General features: G+C 34.1%; 1 protein-coding gene across 5 annotated transcripts in view; it reads left to right on the top strand.

Moving 5' to 3' along the window:
* The window catches only part of LOC145662718 (eukaryotic translation initiation factor 2-alpha kinase 1-like), a 242,736-nt gene that overhangs the window by 24,499 nt on the left and 193,445 nt on the right, over positions 1 to 24,792 (top strand). For 4 of the 5 annotated variants that reach the window (XM_081728575.1, XM_081728573.1, XM_081728574.1 and 1 more), the window contains exons 2-3: positions 1,587 to 1,795; positions 16,445 to 16,553. In XM_081728575.1, coding sequence (XP_081584701.1) covers positions 1,587 to 1,795; positions 16,445 to 16,553 — 318 coding nt within the window. The remainder of the gene's footprint in view (positions 1 to 1,586; positions 1,796 to 16,444; positions 16,554 to 24,792) is intronic. The other variant, XM_081728576.1, reaches the window with a different exon arrangement.

Here is a 24,792-nt window from a genome sequence, read left to right as displayed (position 1 = left end):
GCAACAAATATATTCCTAATTCATCGCCAGATGATTTATCATGTTTATTTCTCTAAAATGTTTTGTCTTAATACATATTTAGAGTACTCCTTTATTCTAATAATTATGGTTCTACCTGAGAAAGAGAATGGTATATACATATTATTTTAGTTTCTTAGAAAAGCAGTTTCTGTACTTGGATGCAGAAACACCCCACTTGGTAACAATTTTTAACTACTTAACTTGATAAACAAAGAGTTAAGAAAATAATAGCACTTTATATTGATTTATTGTTTTTTTTTTTTTCTAAAATTAGTTACTTTGTTCTGTTGAAGTTATTTCTATTGATTTTGTCTTACATGGCATGTAAAGCTAATCGAAATTTAAATTGCGGCTTAATTCATTTATTTAAACTTTCTGGGTCAGTCCATCTGAAGTGGTCCAAAGATTGTGAAAATGGTTGCTCGACCATCTCCGGAAATTATAGAAATTGGAGTGTGATGAACCTTGTGTGTGAGAAGGTCAATAACATCATTCACGTTGTCATATGTACAAGTGTTCCTGAATGGCGCTCATCTTTGTTGTCGGTTGAGTGCCAATTTTTGCATTTGCAAGCGTTTACGAAAATTAAGTTGCTCAGGATGTACGAATCAGACGAACACCAAGCAAAAACGAATGTTTACAGGAGAGACTCAGGTACACGGAGAATATATACTCTTGCTTCTAAATTAATATACAGGGTTGCAGACCAATACATGAAATCACCAGAAAAAGTACAGAAAATTATACTTTTAAAGGGGCTGTAATTTGGAATGGCATAAAGCGGGGAGTTCATAAGTTTTGTGCTGAATACTATTGCATGTAAAGATACTACTGGCATTCTAGATTTATGGGGACCTAAAGTTGAAGTTTGTGATTTTGATGCCATTTTGGGGGCATAATATCTCAGGAGGGCAAAGTGCTAAAAATTACTGCTTAGGCCACAAAGTAATTCTGTATGTGAATAAGCTATTGCAAAAAAATCATGACTGATATTACATGAAGAAAAAAGTGAGGACATTGTAGAAACGCGGAGAAAGTGGCCGTAGTCCGAAAAAGAGTGAATGTTTTGATATGTTTCATGCTAGATCACAATAACTACGCATTGTCCAAAATTTGGCACGCTTTCGTTAGCGTTCAGTTTCGCAAAAGCTTGCGAGTGGCGTTTGTTCCGTCTTTTTAGCTCCATGGTCATTGCCACGTCTATATGGTAACGGGATTAGCTCCTTCTTGCACCCACGACTCCCATCGTCGAACTGGATCACACTATTAAGGCACTTAATGTATCAGCAAAGTGTCATTGAAATCCAATCCCACTTACGGAAGTTAATGTGTTCATAAGGTTGTGTTATATAGAATAGATAGATGTAATGCAACCTTGTGATCACATCAGATGAATAAGTGTGAATTAGAAATCTTGCACGTAAGTATACGTTGTAATTTTTCCGAGGTCTAAATTTAAAGAGCAAAATATTAAAATATGTGAAATGTTTAGTTTCATTAAAATATATTGAATCTTATAATGACTGGGTTTGACATCGGTTCTAATGTACAATTCTTTTTTTAAGGCGCCTCGGGTTATTACACGACCCTAAAGATGGATGGGATACCGCCTCATTTTCCTGCTAAGAAAGAATTATATCAACACAAACAGAATCAACAACTTTCGAGGAGGTCACGGAAAAGCAGTTCAGAGAGGGACAAATATAATACTAAAAGGGGCGAACCGAGTTCGGATTTTTGTGTTCGCGATTCGCAATCTACTTCCCATAAACCTGTAAGTGTAAACACATAGTTATCAACAAAATGAAAATAACTTAACAGAATGCAACTTACATTTTTAATATTGCTTTTCACCACCTTTAGCCTATAGTACACTGTATTCGTTGCGGAATTGAGGCATGTAAGTTGTGAATCGTTTCCAAAGGAATAGAGTACCATTCTTCATGTAGTGCAGCACTCAGTAGCGTCAACAGTGATGGAAGAGAAATTGCTCTGGAGTCGCTATTCTAAAACTGACCACACAGAATATCATGTAATTACTCACATCACAACACAATAAATGTAGAAGGTACGTATTCCAGAATGTATGTCTTTATATAGAGTAACGCAAAAGTCACCATCAGATAACATACACATTTATGTGTTTCTTACTGACATGTATTACATGATTTCCAGCTTCAGTATGAATAATAAAGATCATAGGTCTACTTTTAAAGAACATGGTCGATGTGCCCCCATACCCCCCTGTAAACTCCATGCACAAGCGAATCCGGCCCATGCAATCATCCAGCATTTTTTAGAGGGTGTTCCCAGTGGTAGCATCGCATGCTTCTTCGATGCGTTGCGTAAGGTGATCCAAGCTCCTGGTTTTCTCGTACACCTTGGCTTTCACGAGAACCCACAGGAAAATATCCACTGGGGTCAGATAAAGTGAACACAGTGGCACTCGATAGGAACTCGTGTCCCGATGCAGTGGCCCGGAGTTTGTGTCAAGCAACTGTAAGGTGTTGTTTGAGGCAAGCTCACTTTAATTTATTTTATTTCCTCCCTTTAGTAAAACGTATTCGTATATTTTTATATAACCTCATAGATTTCGTCAATATTATTGTTCATTTATTAGTTCATATTTCATTATGTCATAGCATTTAATTTTATCAACCCTGTGTTTATATTTCTACGTATTCGCATCATTATTGAAAAAGAAAGAATTCTATGGTGTGTTGTCATGCCATCTACCCAGTTCTTTGTTGAATTACTTGGTATAGTGAGACGTGCCAGGAACTTCCACTTTGCTAACTTTCTAGACATTTCTATAATGTTCTTTCCGTGAGCCGTTTTCTTCTTTTTAAAGTTACTTTCTCTTTCAGTACTATTTCTTTCAAATAACCTTATCATAAAGTCGGAAATATTCTGAAAAGAATATTCAGTATGCTTCAACTTTGTTCGAAATTAGATGAAAAATGAACTACTAAGTTCCGTTCCGCACGAAAGTAGTGTTCTTTATACGAATGCGAGAATGGACGTAAGAAGCTGTTGCTCCGAGAAAAAGTTATGGCGTACATGTGTTATCGTACTTGGAGAAAGTGAGAGAGATAAAAAGAGGCAGGAACAGTATTTCGTAAAAAAATAATCGTTGTTTTAGTGTATTCGTAAGTTAACATTATATTTTTCCCTCTTCCATAAATAGTCTCTTACATGCAGGTAGGAAGAAAACGTAAAATTTAACGTGGCTAGTCAGCAGTGAAGCATATAGTCTGTCCATATTTTTAGTATAGCATCAATCAGGAATTAGTATTTAAGAGATCTACCAAAAATCCGGCTCATCAACTGATATATATATATATATATATATATATATATTAAGTTAAATCATCTTTCTTTGGAAACATGCAGAGGCTGGATTCAGCTCTTGTCCCATAGTAATTTCGTACGATGAAGTGTAATTTCGTTCCGCAACTTTAGTGTTTTTTTTAAGTAAGTAATTAGCTTCTCTCGAATTATTCGACTTATTTTTGGAGCCTCCCTATGATTTGCTACTGATGGACGTAGAGATAAAAGATGTCTCGGTCTTTTTCTGTTTGCATTTGTAGGTTTGTTCGGAGACATGATACCCATATAATGTTTCCTTTCTAAAGCCGAAGATTCTGTGTGGAGTCGTAGTGACAGCTGAGCGTCAATGATGTCTTGCTAAGTTTTCATTTCTGCCTTATCGCCATATTGTGCCGAGTAATTGCTTAATTGTATTCGATTTATTTACCATAATATTTGGAGTGAAATAATATATCCTGTTTTTAAATAAGTAACGTATTTTTGATTATTTCAAGGTCACAAGGAAATATAATTATTGCTTTCTTTCTTTGTTGTTGTTGTTGTTGTTGTGTGTATGCAGTACGTAAGTCATGATCCAAGCTCCGAGGGTGATTATATATTACCAGGGTGTCTACTAGTCTGGAAAACATGGAAAAGTAAGGGAATTTTCTGTATATTCTACTTTTTGTTTGTTTGTTTGTTTGTTTGTTGTTGTTGTTGTTGTTGTTGAAAGTTAAATTTATTTCATTGCTTTTACATTTTATATGTACAATTTTTGGAAAACAACGTATCGCTACAGCAGAAGTTATCGTACAATGAAGGACTTATGAAAGAAGTTGGCATCCCTTGCGTCTGAAGTGCGTGGTTTCTGATCTCCACGTTAAAGAATGATCCTCATGTCCAGGAGTGTAGCTAGGCTATTGTAAACGGTGACCACCAATCGAGTTCTAAATAACACTTGTTGCGATCTTGTTGATTTTAATGTAGTGATCAGTGAGAGCGTAACTATGTATGGTTAACTCTAATTTATTTATATTGCGTACCTACATTAGGTAGATTTAAAAATCCTATTTCATTTCTTTTATTTTCCATTTTCAATACAGTTTGGCGTTCGGCGTGTCATTTGTGATGTTTATTATTATTTTTAGGTACCTTCTGTGATATTTTTTGTATGTTTGTAACATTTTAATAAGATTTTTTTCCCTAGCAAATGCTCATATTTTTAAAGAAAATGTGAATATAGTAGCCAGAGCTGAGCGATTAATACCACACTTCAAAACTATGTCGATTCAGTTTCACATAGTAATCGAGAACCATCTTGTGACAGCTTTAAAATTGTTAAATCATGTCTGAAAGATTCTTTGCTTGGAGCTAAATTAGCTTTCTTCCAAACCGTTGCTGCAGACATTCAGCCTTTTCTTATGAAATTTCAGTCAGACTCACTAATGCTTCCTTTCCTTTATGGTGAAATACTTAAATTTCTGAAGTCCCTTATCATTAGATTTGTTAAAAAAAACCCATTGTAGTTGAAACAACAAGTTCTGAAGACCTGAAGAAAGTTTTCCTAGAAAATGGTAGTAAGTATCTGTGTTCGGCTAAGCAGGTTGATGTTTGATTTGCAACACATACAGCATTAAAATCAGAGAAGTCATTTGAATTGGATATCCCTCGTTTTCGGAGAGATTGTTTGCATATTTTAACAGGTTTTTGTAAGAAGTTTCTGTGTAAATTGCCATTGAAATACAGACATACTTATGGTGCTGCATGCCTCTCTCCCGATCAGTTTTAAACAAGAGACTTGAGGAGAAACCAATAACCGTAGCATTGGAAGTGCTTGTAGAGAATCATCATTTGTCTGGCCCTACCGCTGATGAAATAAAACGACTCTACAGTGACTCAAGATTCAGTTATCACAAGAATGAATAATTTTGACGTGACTAAGGCTCGTTTAAATTACTTGTGGTTCTTCATTCCTTGACAACACTAATACCAGCAACTTTTCTCCGTTCGTTAAGAAAATTCTAATGTTATCACGGAAACGCTTCCGTTGAACATAGTTTCTCATTGAATAAGGAGTTTCTGGTGGATAATCTACACGAAGTGTCTTTAGTTTTGCAGGGAATAGTACATAATGCTGTCGCGTTCCACGCAGTTGTTCAGGCAATGCCAATCTCAAAACAATTAATTCATGCAGGAAGAAATGCAAATGCCAAATGGAAAGAGGCTCTCAGAAGGAAGCAGAAAACAGCTGAGGCAGAGAGAAATCGTCCGAAAGAAAGAAAGAGAGCAGCTGTATAGTTGGAAGAACTGAAGGAAAAGAAGGAAAAAATTCTTGAGAAGACGGCAAAAGAAATCAACGAAGTTGATGAGCAAATGAAAAATCTTAAGAGAAAGATCCAATAACTTGATCATAATTGGTAATCTCGTATAGATTTTGGTGTTGTAGATTATAAAAATAAACTATATTTAGTATTCTACATAGAAATACTAATTATAGAATACAATCTAGAATACTGAAATCCACAGTGTTTGTCAGTATTTGTATCTCGCAACGACATTCTTGTTAGTATCCATGTATCTGTGTGTATTGTCGTGTATATATTAGCCCTACTTCATGTCTTAGAATAATAAAAAATCTAATAGAAGTAAATCACTTGAATAGTCCAGTTTATGTAAATACAGGGTGGTAGGTAACTCCACCAACAAACTTTGGGAGGTGATTCCTTATATGAAATGAAAGAAAAAAGTTCTAATAAACATGGGACGACAAACGTCTCCTTTCAAAGTTATGAACCGCTGAAAATTCGAAAATTCAAGTTTCAAAACGTTCTGCCTTAGAAACTACAGGACCGATCCCAAGCGGTTTAAAGAATTACAAAGGAACTAGTATGCGAACTATCTAAATATCCTTGTTTTACCATCCTCTGTTATCGGCGAAACGAACCGTAAAAAGGAAATTGAGGTATAAGGATACTCCTTTAAGTACTAATAACGCGTTCGTGTTGCCGATAACGGAGGATGGTAAAACATGGATATTTAGATAGTTCGCGTACTAGTTCCTGTGTAATTCCTTAAACCGCTTGTTATAGGCCCTATAGTTTCTAAGGCAGGGCGTTTCGAAACATCATTTTTCGAATTTTCGGCTCATAACTCTGAAAGGAAACGTTTTTCGACCTATGTTTATAAGAACTTTTTTCTTTCATTTCATATAAGGAATCACCTCCCAAAGTTTGTCGGTGGAGTTACCTACCACCCTGTATATATATATATATATATATATATGTATTCAAACTAGGAGTGGAGACGGATGGCTATAAGGGGAGAGAATAGTGGTCATTTAACTTCAATAAAATATAGTCTGGAAAATTTTCTGTTTCGGTCTGGAAAACCTGGAAAAGTGAGGGAATTTTATTTGTCTGAAATAGTAGAGACCCTTATTACCCACTTCTATTTCTTTTCAATTTCTAGTTGATATCGAATAATATTGCACTGCTTGTTTACGCGTATATTCTATGTAAATTGGTAATCCATATAGCACGTACCTATACTGTAATTATATTAGTTTTCTATTTATTTTGCTAGAAGTCAAATCCTCGAATGATGCTCGTACTTGGCAGGTTTCAAGTGCGTTGCTGAGGACTGGTTATAACGAGATAAAATTGCATTGTCCTGTAATATATTAACATCTATTTTACTTAGTTGTTCTATGCCTTTATAGCGTATTGCTCGCATGCACTGACCACTGTTCATTTAACATAACGTAATTCGTAGCCCTTGTATGACTTTTCCGTGGAATCTATAACATTCAGGCGTACGTCTTTTTTAGTTCTGTACTGTTCATTCCTTACTTTGGGGAACTTTGTTACTTCTTGACACAACATGGAAGCGTGAAGCCTCTGTGAATCAGGGCAAGCGAGTAACATATTTATTTGTATAGTCATATTTCTTTGCTCCTACTTTTTACACTATAAATGAAGAATTGATTCATTATTTTGTATCTGGTATCCTGATGTTATAGTGATTTTATAGTATTAAAAGGAACTGGGTTACTACCCATCATTAATTACTATGTACTGATTATAATAGTTCTACCTGTCCCGTGGTGCGCATTGCCTCTACCACGTCTGCTTCTATTTTGTAAGCTGTCCCTTTATATGTCAAAGGTTATTTTTATATGTATTTGTGTTATTTATGTACGCTTGATGAATTAGTGTGTTTACATATGTTTACAAATTAGAACTTTGTGTTTGTCATTTATTTGAAAACGTATTCATTATTATACAGGGAGGCTTACAAATCTATTGTCTACGTGTTGGAAATTACTAGTGATCTAATTATCAGTAGAGGGAAGCTTAATAGTGATCCTATTCATATTAAATAAAATAGTGTGATCTTGTTCTAAATTAAATTCTTGCCAGTGGAGTTGAGTGGAAAAAAATATTTTCTTCTGTATCTTCAGAAATTTAAAATTAAAACTAACCTGATTTTATTTCGGTGGGCATTAAATTAGACTGGTATTTAAAACCTTTTTAACTATTTTTGTAGCATTAACTAGAAACTTACCGGACTTGAGATATAAGCATTTGAAAAGTCACCACCATTTTTATATACGAGCTGAAATTTGCCCTAGTATTTTTTTTTCTTTTTCTATGCGTTTGAAAGAAAAGCATATTGATTTGATTTATAAACATTTATTATTGAAGTTCATAAGTTAACTGACAAAAAAAAGTTGATTTTTTTTTTTCATTTCTCGTTTTTCATTAATTTTCGTTGCATTACTGATCCATATTGACATTCTAAAAAATAATTTTAGCTATTGCAGTTAATTTTTCAGTAACGTAAAACTTAAAGATTTCATTTTCATTTCCTTTAATTTTTCAGTAACTATATTGTAAGGTACAATCAGAATAAAGTTCATTGTTATTTGTTTCGTTATTACAACGTCGTAACAAAAGTATACTCTGTTTAAATTCAATGTTTATATTCAACAGTTTAATCATTTTGTATCTTAGTATGTATACCTCTGCAAAACATAATTATACGTGTAACGTTTTCTAAGTTCCGTAAAATTGTCAGTTTGGCAACAACGCATTCCAAGTAATAGGAGGGGAAGTGACGGGGAAAAAATACCGAGACTTCCGAACAAAACTCACAGTTTGATGTTGAAATATTCAGCTCTTCTTTTGTTATTTAACGTAATGATACTTTATGAACAAAATAGTACCTTGGCAAATGCAAAAAATGTTAAAGAAATTCGCACGATTTTTTACCCAAAAGAGAAAAAATCGTGAAAAAACAGGGGTTGTTAAGGAGTAAGTTATCTATCAATAGAACTGGAAGTACTCTTTACATTGTTTCGGTAGCCATGCGTGTTAAGAAGCTTGTTTTTATGTGATATAATACTTTTGAACTTGGTACGAATGCCACTGGGTGACTATTGTTTTCTAACTTTTCTGTTATTTCTGTCGTAGTTTTTTTTTTTTTTTTTTTTTTCGATGTGTCTGACACGAGGGTGATTCAGACAACTTTCTAATTTACCAAAAGTAAGAGGTCGCACAGGCGTAAATCCTTTTCTATATTTTCCAATGTAATTCCTCCTTAGTCACTGCTTACACAGATGCGTAAGATTTTCGTAAACCTGAAAGAAAAAAAACAAAAAAAAAAAAAACGGAGTTTTAGTTTTTAGTAAATCACTATTAGCCATACTGATGTCTCCATCACTACTAGAGCGTAGTTCGTTATAGCCAAAATAGAATGTCATCGTTTTTATTCTTCTATTCAAACTTAACGAGTATTTTTTTTTTTAATTCTATACTGATCACCGTTAAGAAACATTGATAATAGATAGCTAGATGTAGTCGCTTTATATGGATTCAGTATCGTAGGAATAGGTTCTATTTCCTCCCATATCTTTATAGAAAAGATTGAAGCTATAGAAATCCATGTAACTTTCGGCTTCAATTCTGATCATGTTGGATCAAAACTGCAATATATAGAGAGAATGCTTTTATATGGATTTATCATCTAAAGAACAGGTTCAATCTTCGACCTGATCCTTCTACTACAACCAGATGTCATAGATCTACCACTTTCGGTTTTAAAATTAATATCTGTAATTTGGAATTTTATCTGTGTTTCGCAATACGCAACGCAGCTCATTCATTGAGAGTACAAAAGTTTAACTGAATGATAATTGAATGATATTTAACCCAAAGGGGCTTAACCTGAAAAGAAAGGAACTTTTCGTCGTAGTCGTCGTCGTCTTCTTTTTAAGTAAATCTTAACCAATTCATCTTTATAAATGCATTTATTTCATTTGGAATAAAAATAACAGCTCATTCAAGCGTGGTTGTTTTTGGATGTTCTTAGATATTTTATTATTATTATTATTATTATTATTATTATTATTATTATTATTATTATTATTATTATTATTATTATTATTATTATTATTATTATTATTATTTATTATTATTATTATTATTATTATTATTAATTATTATTATTATTATTATTATTATTAATTATTATTATTATTATTATTATTATTATTATTATTATTATTATTATTATTATTATTATTTATTATTATTATTATTATTATTATTATTATTATTATTATATTATTATTATTATTATTATTATTATTATTATTATTATTATTATTATTATTAGCTTTGAAAGCTGCATTTCCTCAGACGCAGCTGTAATAGAAATGGTAGGAAAAATGTAGTAGGCTACTGTTATATGTGCAGTAGAACAATAATTGGATTGATTGTTCCGTTCCTAAGGTAACATAATAAGTTATCGGCGAATTCACTTGCAGCTAATACCCTTTGATACCCAATGTTCTATGTTATTGAATATAGAACAACCAGATTCAGAGTTTAATAGTCTATAAATTCTTGTTTGGGGGTCGTTCCGTACCAATCTTCGCAAAATGCTGCGTACAGCAACGCAACGCTAAAAATGCAAGTAATTGCTATGCTGATTATTGCACACTAAATCGCATGTCTTGTGCTCAATCGACCAAATCGTTACGGAATATCTTCGCTAGTCCGAACGAATTTCACAACAAACTTTCGCCGTGTTAAAAATTAAGTTCGATATATTACAATTATCTTTCACGTAGCCATTGTTAACTGTATGAATAAGTTTTACAATATAAACTGAAATAGTGAAGTTATTTCCTCTCTACTACCATGGTGATCGACATGTCTTTTTTTTCTTTCTTTCTTCTATACAAACGTGCGAAGTGATAGGTATATTGTGAAGCCTAGAATAAACAGGAATAATAGATGCAACATTATTGACATTACAGACCTTTTTGACGACAGAGTAAATTTAGTGGGAGGATACGGATTAAGAATATGTAGATTACTATAGAAAATTTACGAATGAAATATAATAATTAAAAAGGAGAACGTAATATGTAAAGAACATACTTCTATAGACACCACATCTCTAAAGAAAATGATAAGATAGAAATCGCATAATTAACACCATATAACTAGCACCATTATTATGTAATCCATCGTAAGGGAGAACAATTATATACGATATAATAAATTCTCTAACGTTCATATTGATGAGCTATTGACACACATAAAATAGTATAAATATAGAATTTTGTTAAAAGAAAAAGGATTACAAACTTTTAAAAATCCTAGTTATATGTATTGGCAAAAGCTTTACAATGTGCATAATTAATAACAACTACAAAATTACACAACAAAATTAGGGTTGAAGTCATATCTGTGCCGGAAAAAATACAAGACTTGTAGCCACATATATAACAGTAATTTTCAATATGAGGTGGACACATTAGAATTTTGCTTCTTCCCTTTATTATTTTAAAAGACTAACTTCATCAATATTCATCATATACATAATAGTAGTTATTTAACATACAATTTACCTTTTTTTTTTCTTTTTGTTATTTAAAAAAAATACAACCATATCATTATAAATATACACAATAATTCCGGATACTCTATGTTTACAATCCGGAAATTAACCCATCACTAGTTTCGCTTATTTACGTTTTTAGCTCGTGTTCAGAAAATGAAATAGCGATCCATATCAGCGAGAAAGATGCAACGTCACACTCTTTTAGTCTATCAATGGTACCACTTGTAAATGCGCCTCACAAAATGATGTTTCAGCATCTCTAAGTATTTTATTTTCAAGGTTGAATCATGAAAAGTAAATGTATACTTTTCTTATAGACAGTAGCATCCTATGATATCACTCCCATATAACGTGGTGTGAGGAAACGCCCTATTTGCTCTACTCACAATACATCCTTCCTATTCAAATTACAATGTTTTATGACCTATAAAACACTATACACATATGCAATTAATTTAATATTTGGTATCAGCTCTTCCAAAGGGTGGACTGTCAAAGGCCGCAAATAATGTCGTTTGATGATGACCTATATATTAGATTTTTCTGCGGGACCTCTAGGCAGTGTATCAGCAACATCGGTGTCCTTGGCACACACACTTAGATTTTGTCACTGAGCAAAAGTCAGAACATAGGTCTGCCTAGTGTAGGTTATGATTTGGTTTGGTTTACATTTTAAAAGTAAGTGAACACTAGTTAAAATTCAGGAATACTTTGTGTTAAAAATATTACTTATAAGTTGTAATTACATCATTTGCAGTGTCTATTGAAACTTGTTAAGGAGCAAAAGGGAATAGCAATATAAAGTTTATGAACTACTGATTTTAATTGAACTAAGGCAGCAGCTACAACTGTGGCATTGAAACGTGAAATAGAACGAGATAAAGATTTAATATTCGCTGGAAGTTTAACTGTTGAGAATAACTTTCGGGTACTTAAAAATGAGGAAGTGTCAGTTTACTAATTGATTATTTTTCCCAAGGGGATAAATTCAAACGTATACGTACTCAGCCATCACACACACACACACACACACACACACATATATATATATATATATATATATATATAAACCACTCCTTCATGTAGTGTACATGTGCCACTGCTACTTGTTTTATAATTATGATCATGCTGAGTTTGACGGGCAAGGATGCAATTACTGCTTCGATCTTATACAGTGACACGTGTATATCACTTGAAGGAGTGGTTTGTACGGTGTGATATTTTCTCAATATTATAGCCGGAAGTGGTACTAGATTTCTATCACTTCCGGTTGTAGTAGAGAGATTAGAGTGAAGATGGAATATAATCTTGAGATACTTAATTGAGCGGAAGAAGGCACTTCTTGCTATCTACTTCTGTTTTTACTCCAAAGCGATCAACGTTAAAACTGAAAGTGGTTGATTTTCTGCCACAGGAAACCGCTTTTCGCTATTACGGTCTATAGGGATCAACGTTAAATCCGAAAGTGATTTATATCTGAAAATCCCAGGTTGAATAGTGGGTTAATACAGAAGATATTTCCCATTCTTCGAACGCTAAATCGATTTTTTTAAATAAAACGCTTCTCGCTATCTCATCATTTTTGGTCTGTTTAGATCAAATACCAAAACCGAAAGTCGTAGTGGACTTCTACTGCTTATGGTTTTAGGAGAAAGTAAAGGATATAGATGAAATGTGTCTAAGTGATCAACGTTAAAACCGATAATTATTTATTTCTACTATTGTTGGTTTGAATATCACTCCATAATCGAACTCGATTCCTAACTTCTGACACTCTACATACTGAACGCATGTGGTGGTGATCCATGAAGTAATCCTTAAAATAATTTCGTCTTGCGGACTGACATACACACGGACATGATACATATATAAGAAATTTGAAAAATCGATCTTCTTAATGAGATTTGTTCCTAAATACAGTATTTTATATATTAATAAAAGTTGTTTCCTTTTCTTTCCTCATGCACACTCGAAATAATTCTAGAGGGTGGAAAAGTTATCCCAAGTTATCCATTCCAGGGATGGAAATTTTCCTCTTCAAGAGGGCATATATTTTTGTCAGGGGAAAATCCCTAACATCCTCTCATCACTACGCACACTGGAAAGAGCAAACGCATTAACCCATTTTAGCAACAATTTAGTAGCATTTATGTACCCTTAGAAAAAGAAGAAAAGAATAAAATGCTCAGATTATTCATTTCCTCGGTATTTGGGAAATCGCCGGATACAAACGGAAATCAGTTTGTGATTTTCTAAAGCGTGAGTTCTGGAGAAAGAAGGAAGAAAATAAATAAATAAATAAATAAAACAGAAACTATAAACTAAGAACAGCAGAAAAGTAAAATAAATAAAAGCAGCCAGTGGGATTCGAACCAGGTTCAGTGGTTGATTTCTAGCAGAAAGAAGGAACTAAACATACACAGCTATCGAAACACACTGTGGAACTATCTTTCAGCGTATTGACAACGAGAGAACTCTTTAAACTCTTCTTTTTTTTTTTTTTTTTTTTTTTTTTTTTTGTAATGATTTTCTTTGGGTTAAAATGTGTTTGGTTTTCTTTAACTAAACCAAGTTTTCTGCATTTGCTAAGGTATTATTTTGCTCTGAAACTAACGTTATATTAAGTAATGGAATGGGATCTGAATATTTCAAACAGCAGACAACAAGGTTTGTTGGGAATGCTTCACTATTCTTTTTTTCTTATTTCCTTATTCTTATTTATTTCTTTGAGTGCGTTGTTGCCAAACTCACAGTTTTAAGGGAGTTACAAAAATTAAGGCGTGCATTTATATTTTGGAGAAGTGTACATTGTAAAATTGTTTCAGTAATCCTTATACTACATATATTGCGTGATAAGGTATAACTTGATTCAGAAAATGTCTTTCGACAACTCCGTTAAACAAAGAGTTGGAATCTACGTTAGTTCGAATCCGGTGAAGATCTACAATTCTTCCTTCCTCCTTCTTCCGGACTTCGGGGAAATTATTTCTCTGGTTTTCTTGAGGAGTTTTTTTTAATGATAATTAAAATTTAAATTTCGTTGCACATAAATTAAGGGTCTTACCTATATTTTCTCGGGTATTTCCAAATTGCTGTGTCAATTACACTTAGTCAGTCGACATCGAAGTTCGGAATTTCATTAAATGGTCAGATCGTTGTTAGATCTTAACGGGTGTCAATCTTAACGAAATCAGAAAACGGTCATGAAAGTCGAGAGGAAGTCATTTAGCCTTTGGGTCACGATTTTTATTATCTGTACAAATATAAGTATAGACTGGAAAATTTTGTTCTGTGAAACGTCCAAATTCAACACCAAAAATGTCCATGGTCGGCTTTAGACGCTACCAGATCGCAAGCAAAGCACGCTTCTATCGCATGCATGAAAATTCGGCCCAATTCACACCCAAATTCACACTGAGAATGTTACTAAATTTTATGACTTGGGAAAGAAAGGTCACGAAAAAGTAGACATCCTGTCTTAGTGCTTGTGATTTCTTCAAGCGATGCGTTACGCCACATGTTCGTTGAACATCTGGGCAACCTGCCGGGTCGAGTTCTCGCCCACAACAAGTATTGCTTCAATTCTCCTGAATCGTCGTCAGTGACATCTTTCAGGCTGGGAAGAGAAAAGGAATAAGCTCTAAACCTAAACAACACAGATATATAAAATGCGTGGAAGCATCTAGCTACTTACGGAAACAAAGAGAAAAAAAAGTGACTCATAGAACCGTACTACACTCTTCCAATGATTGGCATTCCATATTTGTTATCGACACCATTTTTTTTTTCACTCTCTGACGTTGGCGACAGTGATCCGAGATTTCGAAGTCACAACTGCAACAATCCAGTCAAACGACGGTACCCTGCAACACCCGAGCGGTTCCAGAGTAACTTGATACAAAGATGAGTTTTTTAATTTTGTAAATGTATCCATTTCATTTATTTGGTATTTGGAATTTATTTATAACTGATTAGTTTTAATGGTTTGAACAAGTGACGTCGAAAATTTACAATTACCGAGATTTTCCAACAGCTTTATCGAACTTGGTGTCTGATTTGAAGTGCACATTTTCCAACAGCTTTATGGACCTTCGTGTCAGATTTCAAGTGCACATCATACTGGTCTCTAGAATTGACCAAGCAATGATTGCTCAATAATAGCCAACTGATCAATTGCCTGGAGTGTCCTTTATTTCTGTTGTTTTAATGTAGCGTGGTGCAAATTAGGTTCTGTATGAGGAGGGAATTTGTGAAACCTTGAAAAGTGACTTTTCCTTTTTAAAGGTATAAGGCAAAGCTGATATACCATTTCTTACTTAATATAGTGTCGACCAACTGAAAAAACAATGGATTTATAGTAAACAAATTTTTAATTTTGGTGCGTGACTTGTATCAGGAAGTTATTTAAGTTACTTGAGCAGTGATATTCCATATTTGGGGAAACAACAACAACAACAACAACAACAACAACAACAACAACAACAACAACAACAACAACAACAACAACAACAACAACAACAACAACAACAACAACATCATCATCATCATCATCATCATCATCATCATCATCATCATCATCATCATCATCATCATCATCATCATCATCATCATCATCATCATCATCATCATCATCATCATCATCATCATCATCATCATCATCATCATCATCATCATCATCATCATCATCATCATCATCATCATCATCATCATCATCATCATCATCATCATCATCATCATCATCATCATCATCATCATCATCATCATCATCATCATCATCATCATCATCATCATCATCATCATCATCATCATCATCATCATCATCATCATCATCATCATCATCATCATCATCATCATCATCATCATCATCATCATCATCATCATTATTATTATTATTATTATTATTATTATTATTATTATTATTATTATCCCAGGCCAACAATTGTTGCACTTAATTACAGCGACTACTATGAATAAAAATAGTTTAAATTTTTCTTTTTTCTTTGTTAGTGCTCTGATAAATAGACCTAGAGCGTCATAATACAAATACATTAGGCATTACAGATGAAATTGTTCTAATTTCGAGCAGTTAAATTCGCATGCTTCTCCAAATTTTGCGAAGAAATCGAGGTTTTTCTGTAATATCGGAAGGTCGAATATATTTTACTTTACTGCTTAAATTAATTTAGAGTTTTCTGCTTTCCAGGATATGAATATCCAAAGACAACCGATACGTGCCTTTTCGTCAGTTTTACCTCCACCTTATTTGAATATCACATCACAGGATAGAACTGATATAGCTGATCCAACAGATGGTGAGTCCTGTTTTATTTTGTTGTGATTTCAATTTTTGTTTAGAACAGAATGTGAGAATGGAACGACAGCTGTTAGCGTGCATAATTATTTTCTTAAGATCTAACATATTAATAATAATAATAATAATAATAATAATAATAATAATAATAATAATAAACTAAGTTTATTCCCAAATAGTATGCAACGGATTACATGATTACCCTGTATTATTGTACATACTAATAATTAATCGTTCTAGAGTAATTTTATTGAAATGAGATTGTTATACTGATTCCTTTTGCCGTGAGAAACTGGTAACCGTGAAATAAAGTGAATTGTTTATTCTTTTGTCCTTTTTCTTGCATTACGTAGAGAAAAAAGTCAACACCAGATCATCGAAGGACTCACACTGTTGAAAGTCCATTCTAATTTATATAATGTAGGGAAAGTACAGTTTGCGTAAGAACACTTTATACTGCATCAAATAACTTTCAGATTGCAGAACATAACAATTATGCTTGAATAAGTTGTAGTAAGGCTTTCACATAGTAACCGTTGTATTGTCATCGCGCTACAAACAGTGTTAGTAAGTGAAGGATGTTACAAGTATACGAGATTTTCGTATACGCCGATTTTCATATCTTCAGGATCATCAATCCTATTTTCATTTTCACTTTTTGGGATAAATGTTAGAAATGATGTCTTGAGTTGCAACTGAGTTTAAGTGAAAAGCATTGAGTTACATTCTTGACGTGTGAGAAATTCTACGAAGAGAAATAAAGGGCTTACACGAGAAATGATCGAAAGTAAAAGGTTACAAAGCCTGTTATGTCTTATGTGTGAGACATAGCTGGAATATCAACATACTTGATGATTGAGGGCATTCAACATTAGTCCTCGATGTAATTATCTTTTTTGTTCAACCACTTGTCACAAAGGTAGACGAGGTTTTCCATACCGGTTGCACAGAAATCCACGTCAAGTTGTCGTTGCCACTATGAGGCAGCAGTTTTGACATCACATGTCAGATAATGGTGGCCAGCTATGTTCTGCTTTAAAGCAGGGGAAAGGTGAAAATCACTGGAGACTAGGTCAGGGCTGTAGGGGAGTGCTTTGGTCATTTTAAGCGTAAATGCTCGATCGTCTGATGCCATCCCACAGCTTCAGAAGTGTTCTGCAATACTTTTAGCATTGACGGTTTCTCCTTGTTTCAAATAATTGATTAGTAACACCCCTCATACCCCACAAAATACAGTGTACAAGACTTTCCTTGACGAAGTAACCAGTTTGAATTTCTTCTTCCGTGGGGAAGATGCATGTTTCCATTCCATGGATGCTTGCTTTTTTGATGGAGTGAACAGATGCAATATTGTTTCATTACTAGTCACTACCCGAAGAAGGAAATTGTTCCACTGCGCTTTAGAATATTCAGCGACGTCGCCATTCTGGCTGTCTTATCATTCTCGCATAATGTTCGTGACACCAATTTCACGCACACTTTCCTACATTTAAGGACATAAACCACAATATTCTGCACAACCATATGGTGCTCCCAGCTCAGCTGATATTGAGTGTAATGTTCTTCTGTCCACATGAATACATTCATCCATACAAGCAGAGTTCACGCCAGTAGTTAAGATACTGGGTTTACTGCTGTGTCCAAGGTTGTCATTAAAAATATTGGTCTATCCTTCTTTGAAGGCGTGGTACCACTTCATTACATGTTACCTTGAAATTGAGCCCTCCACATACACGTCTTCAATCTGCCTAGGAATGTCAGCAGGTATAGTGTTTTTGCCTCACAAGAACCGCATTAACCTCACTTCTACTCTTGAGTAGTGTTGTAAAAAAACGTGTTTTTTTTTTCTGTGAAGTTTTTTTTCAATAAAAAAACGTTGTTTCTCATTTTTTTTCAAATGTCTGTTTTTTTCTGGCAACTATTATTTATTGATTTATGTTGCAGATTATTGAAATAATCAACAGAACTTGAGTTGAAGCCCTCGTAACTTACAAATCGTTTGTTTCTTTGTACCTATACGAGGAAAATTGTGTGATTATTCCTTTCGAACCCAGGTCATTTTTGGCATCTAAAAAGTTATGTCATCTAAAAAATTATCTGCTGTAGTGACAAGGTACAGTGAAATCCTGAAGTCGCTGGCTTCCATTCAAAGAGGGAAACAAAAAATTCTCTTTCATCATACACATGAAATTTTGACACTTTTTACGCCACAGAAGCAAAAATCATCAGATATGCCGGGGCTACAGCTTTTCTAATTATTCTATTGAAACTTTTTATGCTGCGTTCTGTAGGCCAAAGAGGAAGCTTTCAGGTAGTGGTACGCTTGTTTCAATGTAGCCAGCAAGAGGGAAATAATAGAGGGGAAAGGGAAATTTTCCAAAATTTTCACCTAAAATGGGAAATTAATTGTTTTGGCTGGAAACACTGCCATCAAATAGACGAAAATTATTTGAAAAGAAATCTTTGTACCCCAAGAATATATCCTACAAGTATCATGGCGATATCTAACAAAGTAAGCATGAAATTTAAAAAATAAAATGTCATTCTACCTCAGGAGTTCACCATTATCTTGCCATTTACAGAACATGGTTTATTGTAAACCCCAACTGTACTTTCTCTAATTACTCGAGTGAAACTTTTTATGGTGCGCTGTGTAGGCTAAGGGCGAGGCCAGCGTAGCCAACAAGAGGGAAATAATAGAGACCAAAAGGGATTTTTTCAAAATTTCTACCTAAAATCTGGAACTAAAATTTTCTGTAGCTGGCAACACTGCTACCAGACATACACACAAACTATCTTAAAATAAGCTTTGGTACGCCTTTAATATATCCTACAAGTATCGTGACGATATCTAATAAAGTAAGCTTGTCAATAAGAAATATCACATTCTACCTTTAAAAAAATCTCAGTTATCTTTCCACTTAGAGAGCAAGGTCTACTGTAAACCTCAACTGTACTTCCCGTAATTATCCTATTAAAACTTTTCTATAGTGCGTTGTGTAGGGCAAAGACGAGACTTTCAGGTACTGATACGTTTGTTCCGATGTAGCGAACAAGAGGGAAATAATAGAGACAAAACAAATAATTTTCCCAAAATTTCCCCCTAAAATCTGAAATTAAAATTTTTTATAGCTGACAACTCTGCTACCAGACAGACGCAAACTATCTTAAATTAAACATTGGTACACCACTGATATATCCTACAAGTATCATGCCGATATTTGAGTAACAAAGCCTCTAATTACCAAAAGTATATTACGGTAAACAGAAAAGTAGGGAAAAACTAGAAAAATCAAGGGTTAGAACCTAAATACGAATTTTCCGTGCGCCTGCTAATTACCCCATTGTAACGATCTGTATCCGCGTTTGTTCAGTAAGAACAAATGTTCGACTGGCGTAAGTTGACTTGCACTCGGACGTATAGATACGGATTTATAAACAAACATTTCGAATTTTTTGTCCAAATTTAGGGAAATTTTAATTTACCTAATTGACAACACTGCGCGCAGGCAGGGATGTGAACAATTAGGTATCTCTCCGAGGAATCTACCTGGCAAGTCTTAAGAAGGTCTCTCTACAATGAAGGAAGCTACGGGAAATAAAGAAGTAACGGAAATTCGAAAATTCTCGAATTTTTGACTGGGCTGAAATTTGAGAAGGAAATTCGACCCCGAGAAGAAAAAGAAATTAATGTGATAAACTATGGTCCAACCATATTTGACAAAAATAATATCTCGATATCTTAATTAGTGTCCACACAGGAGTGGATTAAAAAAGTGACACACCCATGTGTGCCACTGACCACCTGGGTCTGGAAGAGTTTCGAGTGTACATTTGATTACATTTTTTTGACTACTAACTCGTGTTGTAGTAGTAGTTATAGTCTCGACTAATAATAATATCGTTGTTGTAAACAATAACTTTATAAGGAAAATTTTCACTCCTTTTTACATCTTAGTTCCAATATTGTTGTTGAGAAATGCAGAGTGTTTCAAAATGAATATCGGGGTTTTAAGTCTTCGTAGTACTTATTACATGTTACGTACAATTATAAACAATACATCAAGTAATAGAGCACCTCAAACAGTCTTTGCTACAAGTGTTCGATGTGAGCTTCATGTCACACGGCACACATCTAGTCGATAGGCCAGAAAGGCCCATAAACCTTCCGCCATATGGCACAAAACACATTCCGCCTTATGCAGAATCGTTTTGACGAATGATTAGCATCAGACTAAAGGACTGATTACTGCAGGAAACACGTTAGTCGAACTCTTTAGTATGACACTAATCACGCGTCAGAACGATTCTGCATAAGGCCTATTCAATTTAGGGGAGGGTCGTTTCAACTGTACCATCTCCTGAGGATTTGCTGACCGCTAGATGTAAGCATTATGAGTTTCACATTAGCTCTAGGTGAAATGTCGATTTATCACTGAAGACGACACGATCTAGAAAATCTTCATTGTTATGCAGCAGTATTTCATTTGCGAAATTGGCACCTAAACCGTAGTCTATGGGCTTTAGACCTTTAACAACTGCAAACGGTAAGGACGTAGTTGCAAGCGTCTCCTTAATATTCTTCATACAGACGGTTGCACTGTAACTACAGATTCAGTCTTTATTAAAACACAAACAGCTTTCTGCTCTCTAGTCTCCATCTTTGCTATTAGGTCTTTCTAACGACAGACAGAGGAAACAATGTATGTGCATGCGTGCGTACACAACTGCTTGAGTTGCTCTTTTATTTGATAATATTTATAATTGTAAGCTAATTGTGATAGATACTACAAAGTTTTGAAACTCTAATATTCATTTTGAAACACCCTGCATTACTTCAAATTGAGTCATCCTATATTCATGTCTTGTATACACATATCATCAGGGCCAGCCCTAGGCAGTTTGTCACCCCGTGCAATGGCATAATTTACCGCCTCCCCATTCTCCAGAAAGAACAAATCTTAAAAGTCACGATTTTAAGTATGCTACTCCAGCATGAACAACGAAGGGCAGGGTAAGTGCAGTCGCACTCAGAAAGACACTCAGCAATCTCCATTTGCCTGTTTTTTCTTTTAATATTAATATGTAATGTTAGTAAGAGATAAAGGAAACACACCTGCAGAGGAAAGATGGTAAACCTTTTTACAGAATTCAATATCGAGCTTCAATCTCAATGTATCAGTTTGCAATTCTATTGCAACTAGCTCTTTTATCTTAATTTAATGATTTTTCTTCTACATCTGTTAACATTAAAAAAAAAAACTTGTTTCTATCTTCAATGATAAGGAATTTGTTTGTGACAAAAACAAGACTAGTTATCATATCAAAGCTGTGATAACTAACTAAATGGAACAGATATTCGTTACTATTCGAGAATTGAGCTCTTGCATTTGACAACAATCAAGCAATTTGTGCTGGGATTTATTTGACCATTTGCTTTAGCATTGTCCATGTGTTAGTTTAAATGCGACTTAAACATAATTTATGAATGTAGTATTCAAATATTAGGTCAGCTTAGTAAATGTAATTACCATAATCATGAAGTTTGTTTCCAATAAGAAATATTTAATTTAAATAATATACTTATGACAGATTTTGCCGGACCCTCCAAACTTGCCGCTCCATGCAAATGCACGTGTTTCTCACATGGTAGAGCCGGCTCTGCATATCATATATATATCTAGTCGACAAGTTACTTATATATTATATTTAGAAAAATACTAGTAGGCAGATTAGTATTAGCTTTTACCTATAGACAAGTTATTTGAATTTTATACTGTTCGTGACATTATTTTTATACTTATTAAAGACCTGCTTGCACGAAAAAACAAAATTTCATTTCTACTTTTATTTCTAAGTCGACATTGATGGAAACTGCTGGAACCCGAATTGTTAGTAGGTATGCTATTCATATAAATTGTAAAATATTTGTAGCGTATAAACATCTAGCGTTTAATTTATGTTGCATTTTACGGTAATTACACCTACATAAAAATATTTCATACTTAAAATAGACGTAAGATGCATTACAAATGACTATGTGAAAAAAAAACGAAATTTAGAAAAAAAACGAGAGGCAATGCTTCTTTTTTCTAAAAAAACGCACATTTCTGAAAAAATACGAACGTTTTTTTTTTTTTCTATTTACAACACTACTCTTGAGAAATTTTCCAGACGAGTCATCATTTTAAATGTCCGTTTCTCGTCATTCGAATGGTCAAAATCCGAAGTCTTTAAATCTGCTAAAGTCATACATGTTCTTAATCTACAAATAAATTTTAATTTCTACAAATACATTTTCATTAAGTTACTGTGAGTAACACAGACGTTACATACTTTGTAACCTTCCCTCCTTCCCCCGATCATCCTTCGTATTATATTTCAAATATCCGATTAAAGCATTTAGTGTTACAAAGTTTTATTTCCTGATACTTTTTTTTTTTTTTTTTTTTTTTTTGTGGTAAATGTTATTTACGAATTTGGATTGCTCAATAAAAGGAATATACGAGATATATATTTGTTTTTAATCTTTGTTAAGACATCAAAGGAAATTTACACGAAATGACACAATGGGGGATAAGTCAAAGCTGTTTATTGGACATCGTTCCTCTCTCCCGGCCCCCGATAGACAGACTCTTTCGTTCAATCATTGTGGAATTGCGAGCTTGAAACGTATTGAAATCTATCAAAGTGCCCGCCAAGTATGAATTACATTATGTAATTCATTTGCTCCTGTCAGAAGGAAATAATAGGACCTTAGTTCACCATTGAATGAATAAGGATTACGGCGGTAACTTTAAAAGTGATAGTTGTGTGCACGACTGCTGCAGAGAGTTTAAAGAAGGATTTACGTGACGAGGGCGGCGAAAGGTGGAGATCCAGAACTATGAGGGTAGACGACCTTGCTAAACGTGTGAATCGTGTTCGTTAAAGGCATAGAATACGATTTGTGAACTGTTTGCTGTGTTTCCAGAAATGTTAAGATTAGTTCCTGGAGAAATTAAATTACACTTGGTGTCACTTTCATTGCATTCGATATGTTTTAAAGCTCACTGCTCCACAAAGATTTCGTTTCATCATTTCTTGTGGTTGTCCTCTGGTGGCTTAGCGAAAATTGAAAAAATATAGTATAAGGTAATTGAGTTGTCTTATTTGCGTATTTGCTGATGTCCTAATCAAATACGTCTAGCGTATACTACTTTGAAAATGTAATTGAATACCTGTTGGACAGACTACCTCATATAGCCTTTTAACAAGAAAAGAGAGAACATTTCTTGATTTATATTCCAACTTGTTTTATGTTGCAAACTTTTCATAATTGATAATATATTAAATGTCAAGATTTGAAACCAACCCAGATACTATTTCAGTGTGACTAACTCGCATAACAGTGCCCAGCTGGACCTCGATTTCAAAACTACTATTATAATCTTTCCTTTACATAACTGCTTCCTTTACATGAACCGACATCAAGCGGATGGAGGACAGATTGAGTGTAAGTTCAAGAAAGTAATGTAAATGTCCTGAAGTTAACAGGCGAATTTGAATTGTTTAAACTGGCTTAATTTGAACAGTTGATTAAACCGTCTATTAGAAAATTATATTACTAAAATACTTTTGTTGGAATTTCGTCAAAAGTTTGAGTGTTTTTTGTAGAAAAACGTTTTTCATAAGAAATACTGATCTTCCATCGTCAAAACTTGCAGAAAAATTGGTCTGTTCTGTACGCTTCGTCTAGAGAATCGATGGAATATACGTTTGATAATATTCTAACATGCATAGAAATTTTAACGATCTCATTTCCTTTAAATTCTGTGCGCATTTAAGCTTTCGGCTTTCCTCTGGAGACGTGCTCGCTGAGAATGAAAATAGAAGCACAAGAAATAGAAATGTGAAGGAAATATAAAGGAATGGACTCACCACGAAAGAGCACCGAAGGATAACCTTGTCAATTATTGCTTGTTTACTTGTCAGGTGGTGATGAAACATTGTGACATTGTGAAAAGGCGGGCTGTAGTTGTGCGTTTTTTTTTTAGCCAGGATTGCCAACTTACATTGATGTCGTGGGCAGGGATGCCAATAGTAGATGTATATTTTAATTACCATGTAACATTCTTTACCTAACCAAATCGTATCTACCAGCCGCGTAACAACATTTCAAATATAGGAGGGGGCAAGTCTTTTTGTTGTGCCCCTCTCTCAACAGCGCCCCCCGATCACAGCGCGTAATTTCCACTAAT

The sequence above is a fragment of the Thermobia domestica genome, chromosome 10 (assembly GCF_964235325.1).
Source record: "Thermobia domestica chromosome 10, izTheDome1.hap1.1, whole genome shotgun sequence".
Lineage (NCBI taxonomy): Eukaryota > Metazoa > Arthropoda > Insecta > Zygentoma > Lepismatidae > Thermobia > Thermobia domestica.
This window is presented reverse-complemented; position numbering and strand designations above follow the sequence as displayed.